General features: G+C 39.1%; 3 protein-coding genes across 12 annotated transcripts in view; all 3 read left to right on the forward strand.

Annotated features, from left to right (window-relative positions):
• The window catches only part of igl4v8 (immunoglobulin light 4 variable 8), a 43241-nt gene that overhangs the window by 4902 nt on the left and 23221 nt on the right, over positions 1-15118 (forward strand). Inside the window, exon 2 of one of the 4 annotated variants that reach the window (XM_034858439.1) lies at positions 87-400. The exons of 2 other annotated variants lie outside the window; for them this stretch is intronic. In XM_034858439.1, coding sequence (XP_034714330.1) covers positions 87-400 — 314 coding nt within the window. Of the gene's footprint in view, positions 1-21; positions 401-15118 lie in introns of those variants that run through there. One more of the 4 variants, XM_034858437.1, reaches the window with a different exon arrangement.
• Positions 1684-5935, forward strand: tspan37 (tetraspanin 37). The gene is made up of 7 exons (XM_034858434.1): positions 1684-1920; positions 2866-3057; positions 3162-3236; positions 3333-3431; positions 4498-4650; positions 4756-4839; positions 5540-5935. The coding sequence occupies exons 1-7, from the start codon at positions 1858-1860 to the stop codon at positions 5609-5611; spliced, it is 738 nt and encodes a 245-aa protein (XP_034714325.1). The 5' UTR covers positions 1684-1857; the 3' UTR covers positions 5612-5935.
• On the forward strand, positions 7529-14151 carry elavl1a (ELAV like RNA binding protein 1a). 7 transcript variants are annotated; one of them, XM_034858426.1, is made up of 7 exons: positions 7529-7742; positions 9233-9292; positions 10914-11106; positions 11573-11676; positions 12252-12414; positions 12517-12742; positions 13429-14151. In XM_034858426.1, the coding sequence occupies exons 2-7, from the start codon at positions 9257-9259 to the stop codon at positions 13751-13753; spliced, it is 1047 nt and encodes a 348-aa protein (XP_034714317.1). In that variant the 5' UTR covers positions 7529-7742; positions 9233-9256; the 3' UTR covers positions 13754-14151. The 7 variants fall into 7 exon arrangements, with proteins under 7 accessions (XP_034714317.1, XP_034714318.1, XP_034714320.1 ...); XM_034858427.1 differs by having other exon boundaries at positions 12252-12405; XM_034858429.1 differs by having other exon boundaries at positions 10926-11106.

Raw genomic sequence — 15118 nt, forward strand, 5'->3', positions numbered from 1 at the left:
TCACTCAGCAACACTTCAAACATCATGTGCTGCCTTTTCTCTCTTTTATTTCTGCTGATAAATGAATGATTGGTTTTTGTCTGCAGGATGCAGCGGTCAGGTGACTGTGACTCAGCCTCCAGTAGTGACATCTACGCCAGGATCCACTGTCACTCTCACCTGTAAAACCAGCCAAGCTGTTGGAGGGTGTGGTTTTGGTCAATGTATGTTCTGGTATCAACAGAAATCTGGACAGACTCCAAAGCTCCTAATAAGACATGTCAGCATCAGACATTCAGGAACACCAGCTCGGTTTAGTGGCAGTGGAAGCAGCTCTGACTTCACTTTGACCATCAGTGGAGTCAAGGCTGAAGATGCAGCAGTTTATTACTGTCAGAGTGCTCACAGTGGTGGAGTGTTCACACAGTGATTTGTCGTCGTACAAATACCTCCCTCAGTCAGACTGCAGAGACTCTGAGCTGTTACAGCAGGAACCGATTGCAGCTGCTGAAGAGGAAGAGACTCTGACACAGACCACTGAACACAGAGCTGACAGTAACCCCACCAAGAAGAAAATAAAACACATCAAACCTCCTAAAACAACTGCAATATAATATTCAGTTCAACTATATTTTGTTGATAATATCAAATCATGACAGAATGTATCTCAGGTGAAGCAGGACTGTGGCAGCAGGCGATAGTAGGCTATCTGGTTTAGGACCCCATTTTTAAATGGACATTAAAGCATAACATGTTGGATGCTCCTTGGGGTTTAAAATCCCCAAGAACAGCATCTGGGTTCTGATTTTCATGAAAGGTTTGGAAAATGGCTGCCCTCAAGTATCACTCCACAATGCATTAAGACACATTATACTTTTTGCACATACAAATTATCATTGGTTTACAACATAGGCTAATATCCATATCCACATCCAACCATATATAAAGTAAATCCTAGTTCACTTTGCTTAACCATGGTCAGCTTAGATAACATGTTACTAACAACTAGGATGATAATGATGGGTAATTCTGCAGTTACTTTTGATTTGCAGGACTTTTACTTGGAGTATTTTGACATTGTGGATTGGCTTTTTACTTAACCCTTGTGTTGTCTTTCAGTCAACCATGAAAAAAAAACATTTTGGTCACGTTTTTTTCAACAGTATTATCGCTTTTTCCGACATTTATGTTTTTTCCAAGTTCTTTGATATTTTTAGTGTTGACATTTTCATGTTCTTATTTCGATGGCCCACTTTTTGTGACAACATTTTTTTTAACCGAATACAGGTCAAATTTGACCCAAGGACAACATGAGGGTTAAATAAATGAACTAAATGGGCCTGTTTCTTTAGTTGTTACGCTTAAAATCGCAAGAGGGCAGTGTTGACCAGATGTGGGATTGCAAATAGGTATTTTTGAGAGTTTCATTACCGTCTCACAAAAGCGCACCCAGTGGCCTCTAACCTGATGTAGGTTCAACTACTTTTTAGTTAATTCGGATAATATGAAGCATCAGAGGATGTCAGGGTCTACTCTTCTTCCTTGGAGTCACCAAACAGGCTGAATCTACATCTAACCATTTTCACTGTAAAACGAAAGAGGTTGTAAAACCGCAGACATGTTTCCGCGTTCTTTGGGGAAGTTGATCTTTGACCATCGCGGAAGGAAAGTTGGTCTTGTCAACAGCGTTATAAAATAAATCACGTGTATCATACCCTTCCCCGCTTCATTAAATGGATTGTAGGATACTTATTTTCCTTTATAGGTTTCATGAATCAGCGATGGTTGCGCCATCTTCATGTTAGCGCACATCAGCAGTTTGCGTCATTTGAGGCCTACACCTGCTCGCTCGCTCTTCGCGGCTCTTAAAGTCTGAAAATGAGCGACCAGAGAAGGAAAGCGTTAAAAACTATACTACAGTTGACGTGTCAACTTCTGGGGGTATGTAAACCATCTCTTCCTCATCTTGTAGGCCTACCCATTGTTTTTGTATTATGCCACTAAACATTACTAATTATATCTGGCATAAGGCTATATATTTATTAATGAAGTTGCCATTTATTTACTTTTGTTTTGGATCATATACAAACAGAGCTACAAGTAGAATAAATCGCTTCCATTTGTTGTGTAAAAATGCATTGTCCCATATGTCACATGACAAGAGTGCATGGGTGCAGGGTTTGAGGCAGGAGCAAAGTAGAAGTAGGCATACAGAATGAACAAAGCAGGGCACACACACCTGGACACACACACACACACACACACACACACACACACACACACACACACACACACACACACACACACACACACCCACTCTCTTTCTATGAGAGCTTTAACACAATGTGAACTGTATTGTCGACTTCTTTGTTACTTGATTCTCTATTTTGGCGGTCATGTAACTGAGTTGTTTTGTAATAATGGAAGAATGGGAGTTTTTGTGTGAGATTTATTTTAATTTTAAGAGGATTAGCCTTATCTGTACAAAATGTAAATCTTAAGATCTCCTTCTGTCTACTGTCCCCCTTTCTTTTTATTCAATTTCCAATAATATGCAAAACCATCAGCAGATACTTTAAATATTACCCTTACAGCAAGAAATTAAGAATCACCACCAGCTTTGTTGGCCTTCATATTAAATGTATATGTGTACACATAAAAGCAATTGGACTTTTGATGGTTGATAAGTGTGGTATTGATATTTCCCAAATTGTCAAAAGAGGGTTTGTTTTTCTTTCTTTTCTGTCCTGCTAACATTTTTAAGTGATAAATAGTTTAAAAGGGAGGAGGGGCTGATGAGCGGTCATTGAGAGCCTAAAGGTGTTGATGTCATGAAGGCATATAGGAAAAATCTGTCCTTTTCTGATCTTTTCATTAATTAACTAGGTAGTGGGGCTGGTGGTGGGCCTGAGTGGCGTCTACCTGCTGATGAACTACAAACAGAGCAGCTTATTTCTGACTCACAGCTACATCCCTCTGCCAGCATTCCTTGCTCTCGTCAGCGCTGCGTTCCTATTGGTCAGTGCCTGCCTCGGCTTCTGGCTGAGCTTCAGAGATTCCATCTTTCTGCAGGGATTGGTAAGGTTGTGTGTGTGTGTGTGTGTGTGTGTGTGTGTTTAATGGGAGTATCTGTACTTGCATCAGTGTTCTGACTGTACATAAAAAGGTGTTTTCTTCTCCAGTTTGTCTATCTGCTCGTTTGGGTCTTTTGCCTGGAAAGTACGACTTCAGCGTTGGCTTATTTTCACTCTACAAAGGTAACAAAAATTTACTCTAAAATGAATGTTCACTGGACACTCATGCTTTTGTGATACTGCAGAGCATTTGTTGAGTACGTTGCATTTTTTGTTTAGCTGGAGTCAGAGACAGCGCCTCTAAGGGGAGTCTTTCAGAACTACACAGGCAGCAGCCAGGACCTCAACTCTCGAACTGTGGATGCTGCACAAGAAGAGGTGTGTGTAGTTCATAACTCATGGGAATTGGGTCATGTAGGCATCCAATACCCCAAGCATGTTTTTGGTATGCTGAATGTGTAATAATGATATAATATCTTAAAATGTCTACTATGCAGTGGCATGTACTTGAATCATATACCATTATAGTAATTGGCTTTAGCAGGGTCTTGAATACCATCAACAACTGTAGCTGAGTGTTGAAGCCAGTATTCTGGCTAAAAAGATTAACGTTACAGGGATAAAGCCTGAAATCCAGTGTCTCTCATGTGCCCTCCTCTCTTGTTTTCTCTACTATCTGGAATAAGACAGTTATGATTGGTTTAAAAAAAAAAAAACGCAAACAAGCCAGAGCATTTTTCCCCTATCCCAGAATAGATAGGCTGTGTTGCTTGACCATACTCCAGTGCTTACACAGCACTTTGGAGGCAGGTCTGGCTAGACTAGTATTCAAGTGACTTGGGTTACACTTCCTCTAATCACATAAAAACAGAGCTACAAGTAGAAGAAATCACTTCCATTTGTTGTGTACGAATGCATTGTCCTATATGTAACATGATACAAGAGTGCATGGGTGCATGTTTTGTCGCAGGAAGAAAGTAAAAGTAGGCATACAGAATGAACAGAGCAGGGGACACACACCCGGACACACATGTGTACACACACACACACACACACACACACACACACACACACACTCACACACACTCTATCTCTTAATAGCTTTAACACAATGTGAACTGTATTGTGTTTATTGACTTCTTTGTCATTACTTGATTCTCTATTTTGGCAGTCATACAACTGAAAATTGAAAATCTACAATTTTTTGTTAATGGCAAATGTTCGGAAAGTATTTGTCTTGCGTGATAGGTGTCTCTAGCTACTCTCAGCTGTATTAGTTGGCCCAAAAAATCCCTGTAAACCTCAGGCCTAGAATCTCTATTCATTAATTAAGGGAGCCGTCAAAGGCGTTTTGTCTACTGAAAAAAATTAAACCCAAATCGTGCCAATAATGTTCAAGTTATTTTGGAAGTGCTAGGAAATTTTGTCTTTTGATTCCCGTTAGCTGCAGTGTTGCGGTGTCGAAGACTACAGGGACTGGCTGGAAACCTCCTGGTTTAACCGCACTGGAGGCCTCTGCGTTCCTCACAGTTGCTGCAACTCTACTTTCCCCTCCTGCACTGGCGCTGTGGACCAGCCATGGCAGCTTAATGCACAGGTAGACATTTGCATTCAGATAAATTCAACACTCATTAAAATAAAAACAAAAAGAATGTCGGTTTGGACCTCCCAGTTTTTCTTTTTGAATTTGTCTCTTTTTCAGGGCTGCCAGGTGAAGCTGGAGATGCGATTACAGTTTGTGTTGAGTTTTCTCATCTGGGGCTCCCCGCTGGTTTTTCTAGTGGAGGTACTGCATGAAAAGAACACTTTATGACTGTTTATTGCATGTAATAAAAAAACACACCCTAATTGAAAAATGAAATACCTATATAGAAGATTATTTGCTGTAATAGTTCCTTAAAGGTGCAATAATTGATTATTTTATTTTATTTTGGCCTTCACTAATTATAACCTTATAAGTTGTTATGGTGAACATGTTAGCAAACAGTGGCCTATTTACACACCCAGACTATACATAGCAACACTAGCATTAACGTGTCCTATTTCTGACCACCAAGTGCATTGAAGTCCAAAATTCACTCTTTTTTTGCTCTGTTTTGGTTTCCTCCCACTCCTGAGGGAAATGTCTGTTTCTTTAGCTGCTAAATGTAGACCAGCTAGTCCCTTACTGTGTCTGTCTGCCATTTGGTGTTAGCCAGTTAGCATACTTTGGCTATTTAATAATGATTAAATAGCTCTTTTGCTGAAAACAGCGGCATTTTGTTTGAAATAGGGTGATGAGAGCAATGAGAGTGAAGTTTGGGTGCTCTAAAACCAATTATATGAGCTGAAAACACAAACAATCTCTGTAGAGCTGAGAGGAGCTGTTGAAATTGGTGGATAGATGCCTGTGGGAAAATATGTCTGTTAAGTTTTAGCCGGTTATTATAGCGCATTGTTTAATTTGGCTGTTAACCTATTCTCCTTTCTGTCCTCTTATCGTGCAGGTTGTTTTATTTCTGACGATGGCACAGCTAATGAAACGCCAACCAGTTAAGGATTATCAAGTACTGGACTAAAAGACACAGTGATGGATGGGACAGCATTGTACTTTGCACAATTCTTCAAAGTATATCATATCATATTGTGTAAATGTGCATAAAATTAGTATTGGGATTGTTAGAATAATTATTCCGGAGCTGCGGACCTCTTACCTGCCCCACCACTGCTGATTAAAACAGATTTACTCCATTATGCTACAAAAGGTGACATAAAAGTGGTAAAATATATTTTGCTATTACTGACAACAAAAAGATGACGATGGATAGTTTATGGAAAACTGTTTATAGTTTTAAATATACAGTTGCACCATTCAGTCTATGTTGGTAGACTCAACAGTGTCATATAAAAGATAAGATAAAAGATAATTTGTTTATTAGTCCCCAATGGGGAAATTACTGCACTACACTCTGTGTACACACTTTTTGTTAGTACTCACACACAGGCCTGAAATACACACACATGCTCAGGACCTATACATGCACTATACATGGAGAGATGTCAGAGTGAGTGGGCTGCCAGCTGAACCAGCGCCCTGAGCGGTCGGGGGGGTACGGTGCCTTGCTCAAGAGCACCTAGCAGTGCCCAGGAGGTGAACTGGCATCTCTCCAGCCACCAATCCACGCTCCCAACTTTTTGGGTCCATACGGGGATTTGAACCAGTGACCCTCCGGTTCCCAACCCAACTCCCTATGGACTGAGCTACTGCCACCCCTATATAGTACCGCCATATAGTCTTTCAGAGTAGAAATAAAAGGCTAAATAATTCTCAGTGAAGTATAACATCTTCTGTTTAGTGAATATGACTTGCCATCAGGTTGAAGACAAGCTTTTTTGCCTATATTGTGCCTAGATATGTTTCATACCACACAGTATAGCAAACAAATCATAATATCTGAAATTATGACTCTATAAGGTTACATTGTGTTGTTCTTGATTTTTGGTTGTTGGTGTGTTATTGTATCCAGAGCCCTTTTTTTTACTGTCTCTATGTGTAATTATTGTTGTTTGTCTGAAATTGACACAAGGGACAATAAACCAAATGTTTAATGCACTGTGCTGTTGATCACACTTGCATTGCATGATTTATGATCTGAATACTAGTTATGTATGTACCACCTACATTTCATGTCCCATTCTATAAATCCACTCTCTGCCTTGTCTCTAAAATTAGAGCATCTCTGCATCTTTTATCATAATGTCCATTTGAACCAAATAATTAAAATACTTTCAAACTGATTAGTGCAGCCTGAAAAAAATAAAATAAATATATGTTCCTGTTTATTGGTTTTCAGCTGACGTTTCATCTTGACCGTTTTACATTTTATTTAGGCAATGCAATTCTTGCCAAAGACATACATTTAATTTAATTTAATTTTTAGATTTTAATCTGTTTTATTGATCCCCAATTCACAGATACAAAAACTACAGTAGGCTATGTGATCATAGATTATAGTTTGTTCAGAGTATATTTCTAAGCAATTCTAATACAATTCGGAAAAGTCATTAAGGTGAGTAGGTCTAGTCTATGTTTCTTTCTTTCTTTCTTTCTTTCTTTCTTATAGAGAACACAAACCAAAGAGAACATCGAGGTAAACTCTACTGCAGGCATTTTCCCACTGTAAGCCCACAACACCAGGTTCAGAAGACCAACAGCATAATTAAATGTAAGATAGTAGTATATCGTATGTGTCTCTTAGGCTACTGCATGGTTTAGCCTATTCCAATTAACCCTAAGTATTAATATTTCCAATACAATGCTCATAGAGCTAACATTGTTCTCCATGAGATTACAATTCCTTACAAACTGACAAAGACAAAGGGTCTATGCAATTGTTTGAAATCTAATAGCATGTTCTTTTGGTGTCATATGTATCCTCAATTTCTGAATGAAATCTGACAGCAACACACCGTTTAGCTCTATTTTAGGACTGCATGTTGATGGTTGATGTGGATGGATGTTGACCACGCTGTCTCTACTGCAGAGGCGTGGCCGGGCGCGAGTGGGCGTGGTGGGCTTTACCACGTAACGTTAGCTCCTTCTTCCTCGCTTTCTTCACTACGTAAGGCTGACTTGGAGGGAAGTGAACGTCGCTAAGAAAACAAAAAATAGGAGACGAGGGCAGAAACAACAACTACCCCCAACAGCTGGTAATGCGTAAAATGTTGAGAAATGTTAGCAGAAGCTTCTCAGATGTATGCTCTGATATTTCAATGTGTGCAGGTTAGTCAAATGCGAATGGCTGCCATGCCGCTCTCGCGGGCCTTGGAGCCGTCATTTAGCTAATGGTGGCTAAAGCAAGCCTCCGTGGCCTGTTAGCAGGCCGCTGGGGTTTAGGCGCGGGGACAGAAATGCTTTCATCCGACGCTCTCCAAAATAGGGTCACGATGCTTTAAGTTAGCTAACCTGCACAGACACCGCCACCTAATGTATACCCTTTTAGCTAGCTACGTAATGTGAGGATGTTCAAGTGTATGCAATGAAGTGTAGACAAGTAGCCTTATAGTGTTCCCTGTTTTTGTCGATTCTTGTGGGACACATGTTTGCCCTTCTCACCAGAGTGAGGGAGTGAGCATGCAGCTGGCTAACGTGCTAATGCTAGCTAGTGACATCAACGCGAATCAGGCCTCTGCATGTTTCCAGAGTTAAAGATCATTCCGCGAGTTGCTGTTTTCTGGACCGGTAATAAAAACAAAAATGGACGTTTAAAACGTAGTTTGTGGTTGCAGAAGACAACGTTATGTTGTTTCTACAGTGATTTGTGACTGTTACATGAATGCAATGTCGCCCCAGCACTGTGAAGCACTTGAGAAAATATCCCACCCACATTCTGAAGGGATACCATACATCTATAATCTAAATTAATATTCCCCCTCATGCCACAGCTCCAATCCGACACGCCTCTTTCCACTCGATAACTTAGCTAATCAAAAATACTGGCACACTTGATTGGTTTTCCACTAGAAGGACTGGTGATATTTACTCAATACTGTATCTAAGTATAATACCGAAATATACTGCCTTTATTCGCGTCTGGGATAATTTATGTTAACGTGCATCTTCGGTTTACTCTTTTTGTTTCCATTAAATTAGCCCAGGTTGCCAATATCCAACAATGTCTCCTTTATTATTTTTACAATTTGACCATCACGGACGACTAACGTCCTTGTGTAGCTGACCTGGCTAGAGCTTACATCCAGAAAACTCAATACTGCACATCATATAAACCAGCCCTAGCTGCCAGGTTACATGCTGGCTAATTTCATGATACACATATGTCATAACTGCCGTAAAATGGTAAATGACAAGTTCTCAAGCCTCTGGTCACTCAGCAAGATGCAGTAAATGATGTAAGCGTCAAATAATACACACGGCTAAACAAATTGATGCTAGCGAAGTAAGGCAGTAGTAAACTACACCAAACTGGAACTTAAAACATAAAGGCCCAATTCAACTGAAAGAGCCTTTTAAAAGCTGATCTGGTGATCTGGGCTATTTGCACAACTTTTTTTATATGGCCCCTCAAAGAGTTAGGAACCATGTGGGACTTTAAGTGTAGAAGCTCTTAATATCATCATCTTTAGGCAGTTTGCTCCATCACTGCCACATAAACCAAGTTGTTTTATTTTTTTATTTTCAGCCACAGGAGCAGTGAAGTGTCTTCATGGCAGTTCGTCGAGGACACATTAAGTACTTAAAAGTGAGTATAAGGTCTTGGCTCCCATTTCAAACAGCTCTGTGGTTTGTGACCTTATCAACTAAGTGTTGTTGACAAAGACTTTAATGCTAAAATCCTGTTATATGGTAGCAAAACATTTGGTTGACTCAATATAAAATTGTACTTCCCATTTAAAATTACTCATTTTAAATTTGTGAAGGATGTCACGACTGTACACAGTGATCTCTTTACTTGCTGGTTTGATATTTGAAGTAACACGACATTAAGATAAATCCATAACACTCCCGCATGCCAGCTCCCACCAGCTATGCCTATGTTTACTGGTTTAATACAGGACTCTCATTCATCCTTTCAGACATTGTATCTTGCCCAACAGAATACAGAATCACAACCCTTTTCTTGCATGAATGGACCTCTGTCAGGTTCACCACAGACTGTTTCCCCCTTTCAGGCCTGATCCCATTTCTGCCACCACAGAAGCAGCTTTGTAAAAAGTATTTTGAAGGCAGGTTCCACTTTAGTTGTGGGAACTTAACATCATTAACTAAACCAACTAAATCAACTGGCTATCAGACTCTGCTGCAGGTCATTGGGTGTTAAGAGAGCTACTTACTACTAGCTTTTCATTGTTTAAATTTCAAATTGGTGTATTGTAAACCACTACACTGAAACTAATTTGCAACTTAAATCTAGTCACATGCTTGTGATAATTCATTTCCACTATGTGGCTTTTAACCCTTGGTTTTCTGTTGCTTTGAAACTGTAATTCCACTACACGGACACTCGTATCCCTTTACGGCCAACAAATTCCAAGAATCACTTTTTTTCATTTCCATCGCATTTTAAGAACCATAAAGGTTAGGTAAATTAGATTAATGATGGTTTAAAAATATTTTGGCACAATTGAAATTTTCATCCACCGATCCTGTTTTTTTGTATTCACTTAATCATTGTGACTGATGTTTGAGTTTAATGGAATGAATGAATATACAACTCACACAGAGGTGGAAAAGGCTATGAAAAATACCATCTCTGGAGTAGTTTGTTCAGTAGGAACTAAGTTCCGGTCCCGGTTGCCTAAGTTTTTGATTATGATTTTGTGTATTTTTTATGAATTAAGTTAATGCTGCTGAGATTAACCACAAACAGACAAATTGATTTTAAGAGTGGTAGGAATGATTTTTTAATAAAGATATCTTATTAAATGTAGTTTTTCTGTTCAGAATGCATGCACTTATACTTTTTAATCTAATTGTACAGCAACAGGATTTAAAGACCCATGCAGTGCTTCAACTAATGATTATTTCCATTATGGATTAACTGCTAAATGATTTATCAATTAATGAACTAGTTTTATTTATAAAATCTTTAATAAAGTGAAAAAGGCTAGTTGATTACTAGAGCCATAGGTGACATATTCAAATGGGTTGTTTTATTTCACCTACAATCGAAAATGCAAAGATTTATAAAGATTACTATTGTATATAAAAAAAGAAAAGAAGTGGACCGATACGTATTTGGCTTTTTTGCTTGAAAAATTACAATTAGTCGACTAGTCGATTTTTTTTTTTTTCTTCTGTCGATCAGATGATGGGCTCATGTTCTGTATACTTACCTTGCTTTGTGTTTCCCGGCCCACCTGGTCGACCTGCAGGAGGTGTATGACATGTCTAACGGTTATGAAGACCACATGGGAGGGGACGAGGGGAAGGACGCCAAGACCAACCTGATAGTGAACTACCTGCCGCAGAGCATGTCACAGGACGAGCTGCGGAGCCTCTTCAGCAGCATCGGGGAGGTGGAGTCTGCCAAGCTGATTCGAGACAAAGTCGCAGGTATGCTACTCTCTGAAGCAATAAGACCCGTGACAGACCAGATGGACGCTTAAACACAAGATGATGTTTTAGATGGCAAAGGATTTGTGTAACCTCTGAATATATCAGTGGTGGTTCAGCTTTATGACTTGAAACTTTCAAAAGACCTTTATTGGCAGGATATCTACTAAAGGCCTGTTTTCTGGCTCCTTAGTGCTTTTTTTCCTAATGTAATTTTTTTATTTGAAAGAAATTCCAAATTGATTTCTTGTTTGAGTTGGGTTGTAGTTTGCTCAGTTTTTCCACCACCATAGATTAGTTTTTATTTCAACCAGTCCTGTAGTCTCTTTGTTTGTTTGTTTGTTTACACTAGCATGCAATGTTAAGATTTGTTTTTGTTTTTTAAATATTTATTTGTTTGCAGATTTTTTTGATCTATACAACTTTTTTTTGTTTTATTTTATTGTTTTCCTTTTTTTTTCTCTAGGCCACAGTTTAGGGTACGGATTTGTTAACTATCTTAACCCTAGTGATGCAGACAGAGCTATCAGTACACTGAATGGACTAAGGCTACAGTCCAAAACTATCAAGGTAACGTGCAATAAGGTGTTCTACAATTCTCAAACCAAAGATGTCATGTCATGTAACTCCTGTGGCTCCTGTGCTGTCCGCTAACTAGCTAGAACATGTCAGCCCGAGGAAGTGATACTGCTTTTACAGCTCACATACTGCCCTATCTGACATGTCTGAGTTTTATTTAAATTTTACTTATTTTATTTGACACATTCTGTCAAAGTCGATGTATTTCATGTATGTAGTTCTTTGAAAGAACCTTTTTGATCAGTTGGATTTTTTTTGTTTTGTTGTTGCTGTAATGCTCTTTTATGCCTCTCATTTTTGCTCTGACCAAAGACTTAATACCTAAAACCACTTATCAGATAATTATATTCTGTTTTCTTTTATAGTCCAAAAGTTTTGTTTTGTAATAAACAAAGCCATTCAGAGGAATTAGTTGAGTGTAACTTATAAAAACATCTGATATTATTGCTTTTGAAAATCCAAGAAATTGATAGATTTAAGTATTCATTTTGATTACTTTGTTACTTTGTTTTGTATCTGTGTATCAGTGGAGTTTTAATCAGGCAATTGTTGCTTCCTGTTGCTAGGTTTCATACGCACGACCCAGTTCTGACACAATAAAGGATGCCAACCTGTATATCAGCGGCCTGCCAAAGGCCATGACCCAGAAGGATGTGGAGGACATGTTTTCACGTTTTGGCCACATCATTAACTCCCGTGTACTTGTTGACCAGGCCACAGGTACGACAGGTGAATGACTTCCTTACTCTCAAAAATGCTTTTTAGTATATTGTGCCTAGTTATGTTGCTGCTATCTGAATAGGCGGTCACCTGCTGCTCTGTTGTACCCAGGCTCATCCCGCGGGGTGGCTTTTATCAGGTTTGACAAGCGGGCAGAGGCAGAGGATGCTGTCAAAAACCTGAATGGCCAAAAACCACCTGGATCCTCTGAGCCAATCACAGTGAAATTTGCAGCCAACCCAAACCAGGTGAAGAACACACAGATCATCTCTCAGCTCTACCACAACCAGTCCCGACGCTTCGGAGGGCCCGTACACCACCAGGCACAGCGGTTCAGGTGAGAGAAGTTGTGAACGATTACATACACTGTGTAGGACAAGCATTGTAATTAGTCAATGAGTTTCTGATTCTGCTCTGAACCAGTACATTATGGTTGCCATTTCTCTGTTCTTTGCCACTTTTAGACTTGTTATAGCTAAGCAATCGGTAATAGCTTCTACCTCTTAACCCTCATTTATCAACAGATAGTCAGTATTCATAACATTAGCAAACACATCAGTCTAATCCAAAACATGAAGACCGAATCTTGCACTCAAGTCGCCTTGAAAATCTACAAGATTTTGTAGCAGGAGAGAGCTGCTTGTTTTTTGTGTGCCAAAACTCTGGCAGAGTTTGGTAAAAGTTCCAGCTTGTCAGATGTGTAGATTGGCTGGTTTTCAAAGTCTTCTGTGACAGTAAACTGAGTATCCTTGTGTTTTAGACTGTTGGCGTGACATAAAGACATTTGAGCATGTCACCTTTGGGAAATTGTGATGTGAAGGACATTTCTTTATTTTTGTCTTGACATTTTAAAGGCCAAACAATTGTAGAAAACAATTGACAAATTCTATATAGAAATAATCATTGGTTGGCTAAAAATGACCGGGTCATTAAATTATTAAAGAAACTGTGGTGTAGACTTTCACTTCTTTTGTTTTGGTGTTATTGAAAAAACACAAGGACTCTAAACCTTCTCATTTCTAGGTTCTCCCCCATGGGCGTTGACCACATGAGCAGCATGGGAAGCGCCAGTGTTCCTGGAAACTCCACCTCCGGCTGGTGCATCTTTATCTACAACCTGGGCCAGGACGCCGATGAGAGCATTCTTTGGCAGATGTTCGGCCCCTTTGGCGCCGTCACCAACGTCAAGGTGATCCGAGACTTCAACACCAACAAGTGTAAGGGCTTTGGCTTCGTTACCATGACAAACTACGAGGAGGCAGCCATGGCCATTGCCAGCCTGAACGGCTACCGGCTCGGAGACAAGATACTGCAAGTGTCCTTTAAGACCAGCAAGGGCCACAAGTAGAGGGCAACAATCGGGTGTAGAGGAGAAATGGAAATGACGTGCGCCAGCTTTTACAGCAGCGAGCAGAAGTATGAGTTTTATAAGTCTGGCACATCTGTTTTGGTTTTAGTGTATTCAGATGTTAAACAACATGTTCGCTCTTCTGCACCTTTGTACTCGTCTAAAGAGTGTCTAGGCTGAATCTTTTTTCTTTTCTTTCAACTTTCTACTCATGCTTGGAGCTTGAGGACACTTGGTAGTTTTTACTTTTTAGTGAAGGGATGGAGAGGGAAAAATCCCATCATACCACCAAGATAACTTTGTGAAAATTATCTAAAAAACTAAAATTCAGTTTATGTGTTGCATGTTTATGTGGGGACTAGATAAAGGAGACACGCCAATGGTTCTGAGACGTGCACTAAAAAATACGGAGCATAAGGAAAGACCTGCAAATTGTTCTCCAACTGTACCCGTTTGTGAATGATTTAGTCTAAAGAGGGCGAGGAACAATATTTTGCCGGTGGTTGTTTTCATTTAGGAAAAGGTGTTCTCTGTACTGTGTCCTCGTTGTAGAAATAGATGCCTTAAATTATCACCCAGTGGACACAGATCTACAATACCACTCACTGTCTCAAGTCAATCTAAGAGCAAAGCACTTTTAACCAATCTGCTTTAGATTACTATGATTATCAGTCTTTTCCATGTTAATCAATGACTTTTACTCAGCCTCCTAACAGATTAACAATTTTAAACATGACAAGATCTGGAGGGAAATGTTTTTGTTTTGTTATCCCTGTGTAAAGTGTCTTTTAAGTTGTAATTCAGGAAAAGGCATGTAGAATATGAACCCTAGTCAATGAGTAGGGAATTAGGATGGACCAAAGGCAAGGAGAGATTTGATCCTATTACCACACAAGAATTTTCTGAGCAGTTTTAAGATAACTGTATACCTATTTTTCTTGATTTCTGTTGAAGAGGTACTAAGGTTATATCTTAAGCTGACTGAGAGTAACATCACTTTGGCTCAGTGTGCCGTTTGATTTCTTTTTTTCTTTTATTTTGAGTTAATTTGTATTTTTGTTTGAATAATTTTTTTTTTTTTTTTTTTAAGGCATATATTTCCATTTGTTACCATGTAAGTTACAAACTTGTTTGGATGAGTGCTTATCTCAATAGCTCAAGTTTGGAAAGAAATGAATGGCCTTTATTCATGATTTCAGTTTATATTTGCTTTCTTTTTTGTTTCGGTTGTTTAACATTGAGCATAAACCATTAAATTTTATTTCTTTTTGCTGAAAGTTTTTTGTTTGGTTTGTTTTCTTTGTTTTCTTTGCATTTTTTTAAATTTATTTTTTGGAGTTTTGTTTTTGTTCTATTATTTTTCTA

Source organism: Etheostoma cragini, chromosome 20 (assembly GCF_013103735.1).
Source record: "Etheostoma cragini isolate CJK2018 chromosome 20, CSU_Ecrag_1.0, whole genome shotgun sequence".
NCBI lineage: Eukaryota > Metazoa > Chordata > Actinopteri > Perciformes > Percidae > Etheostoma > Etheostoma cragini.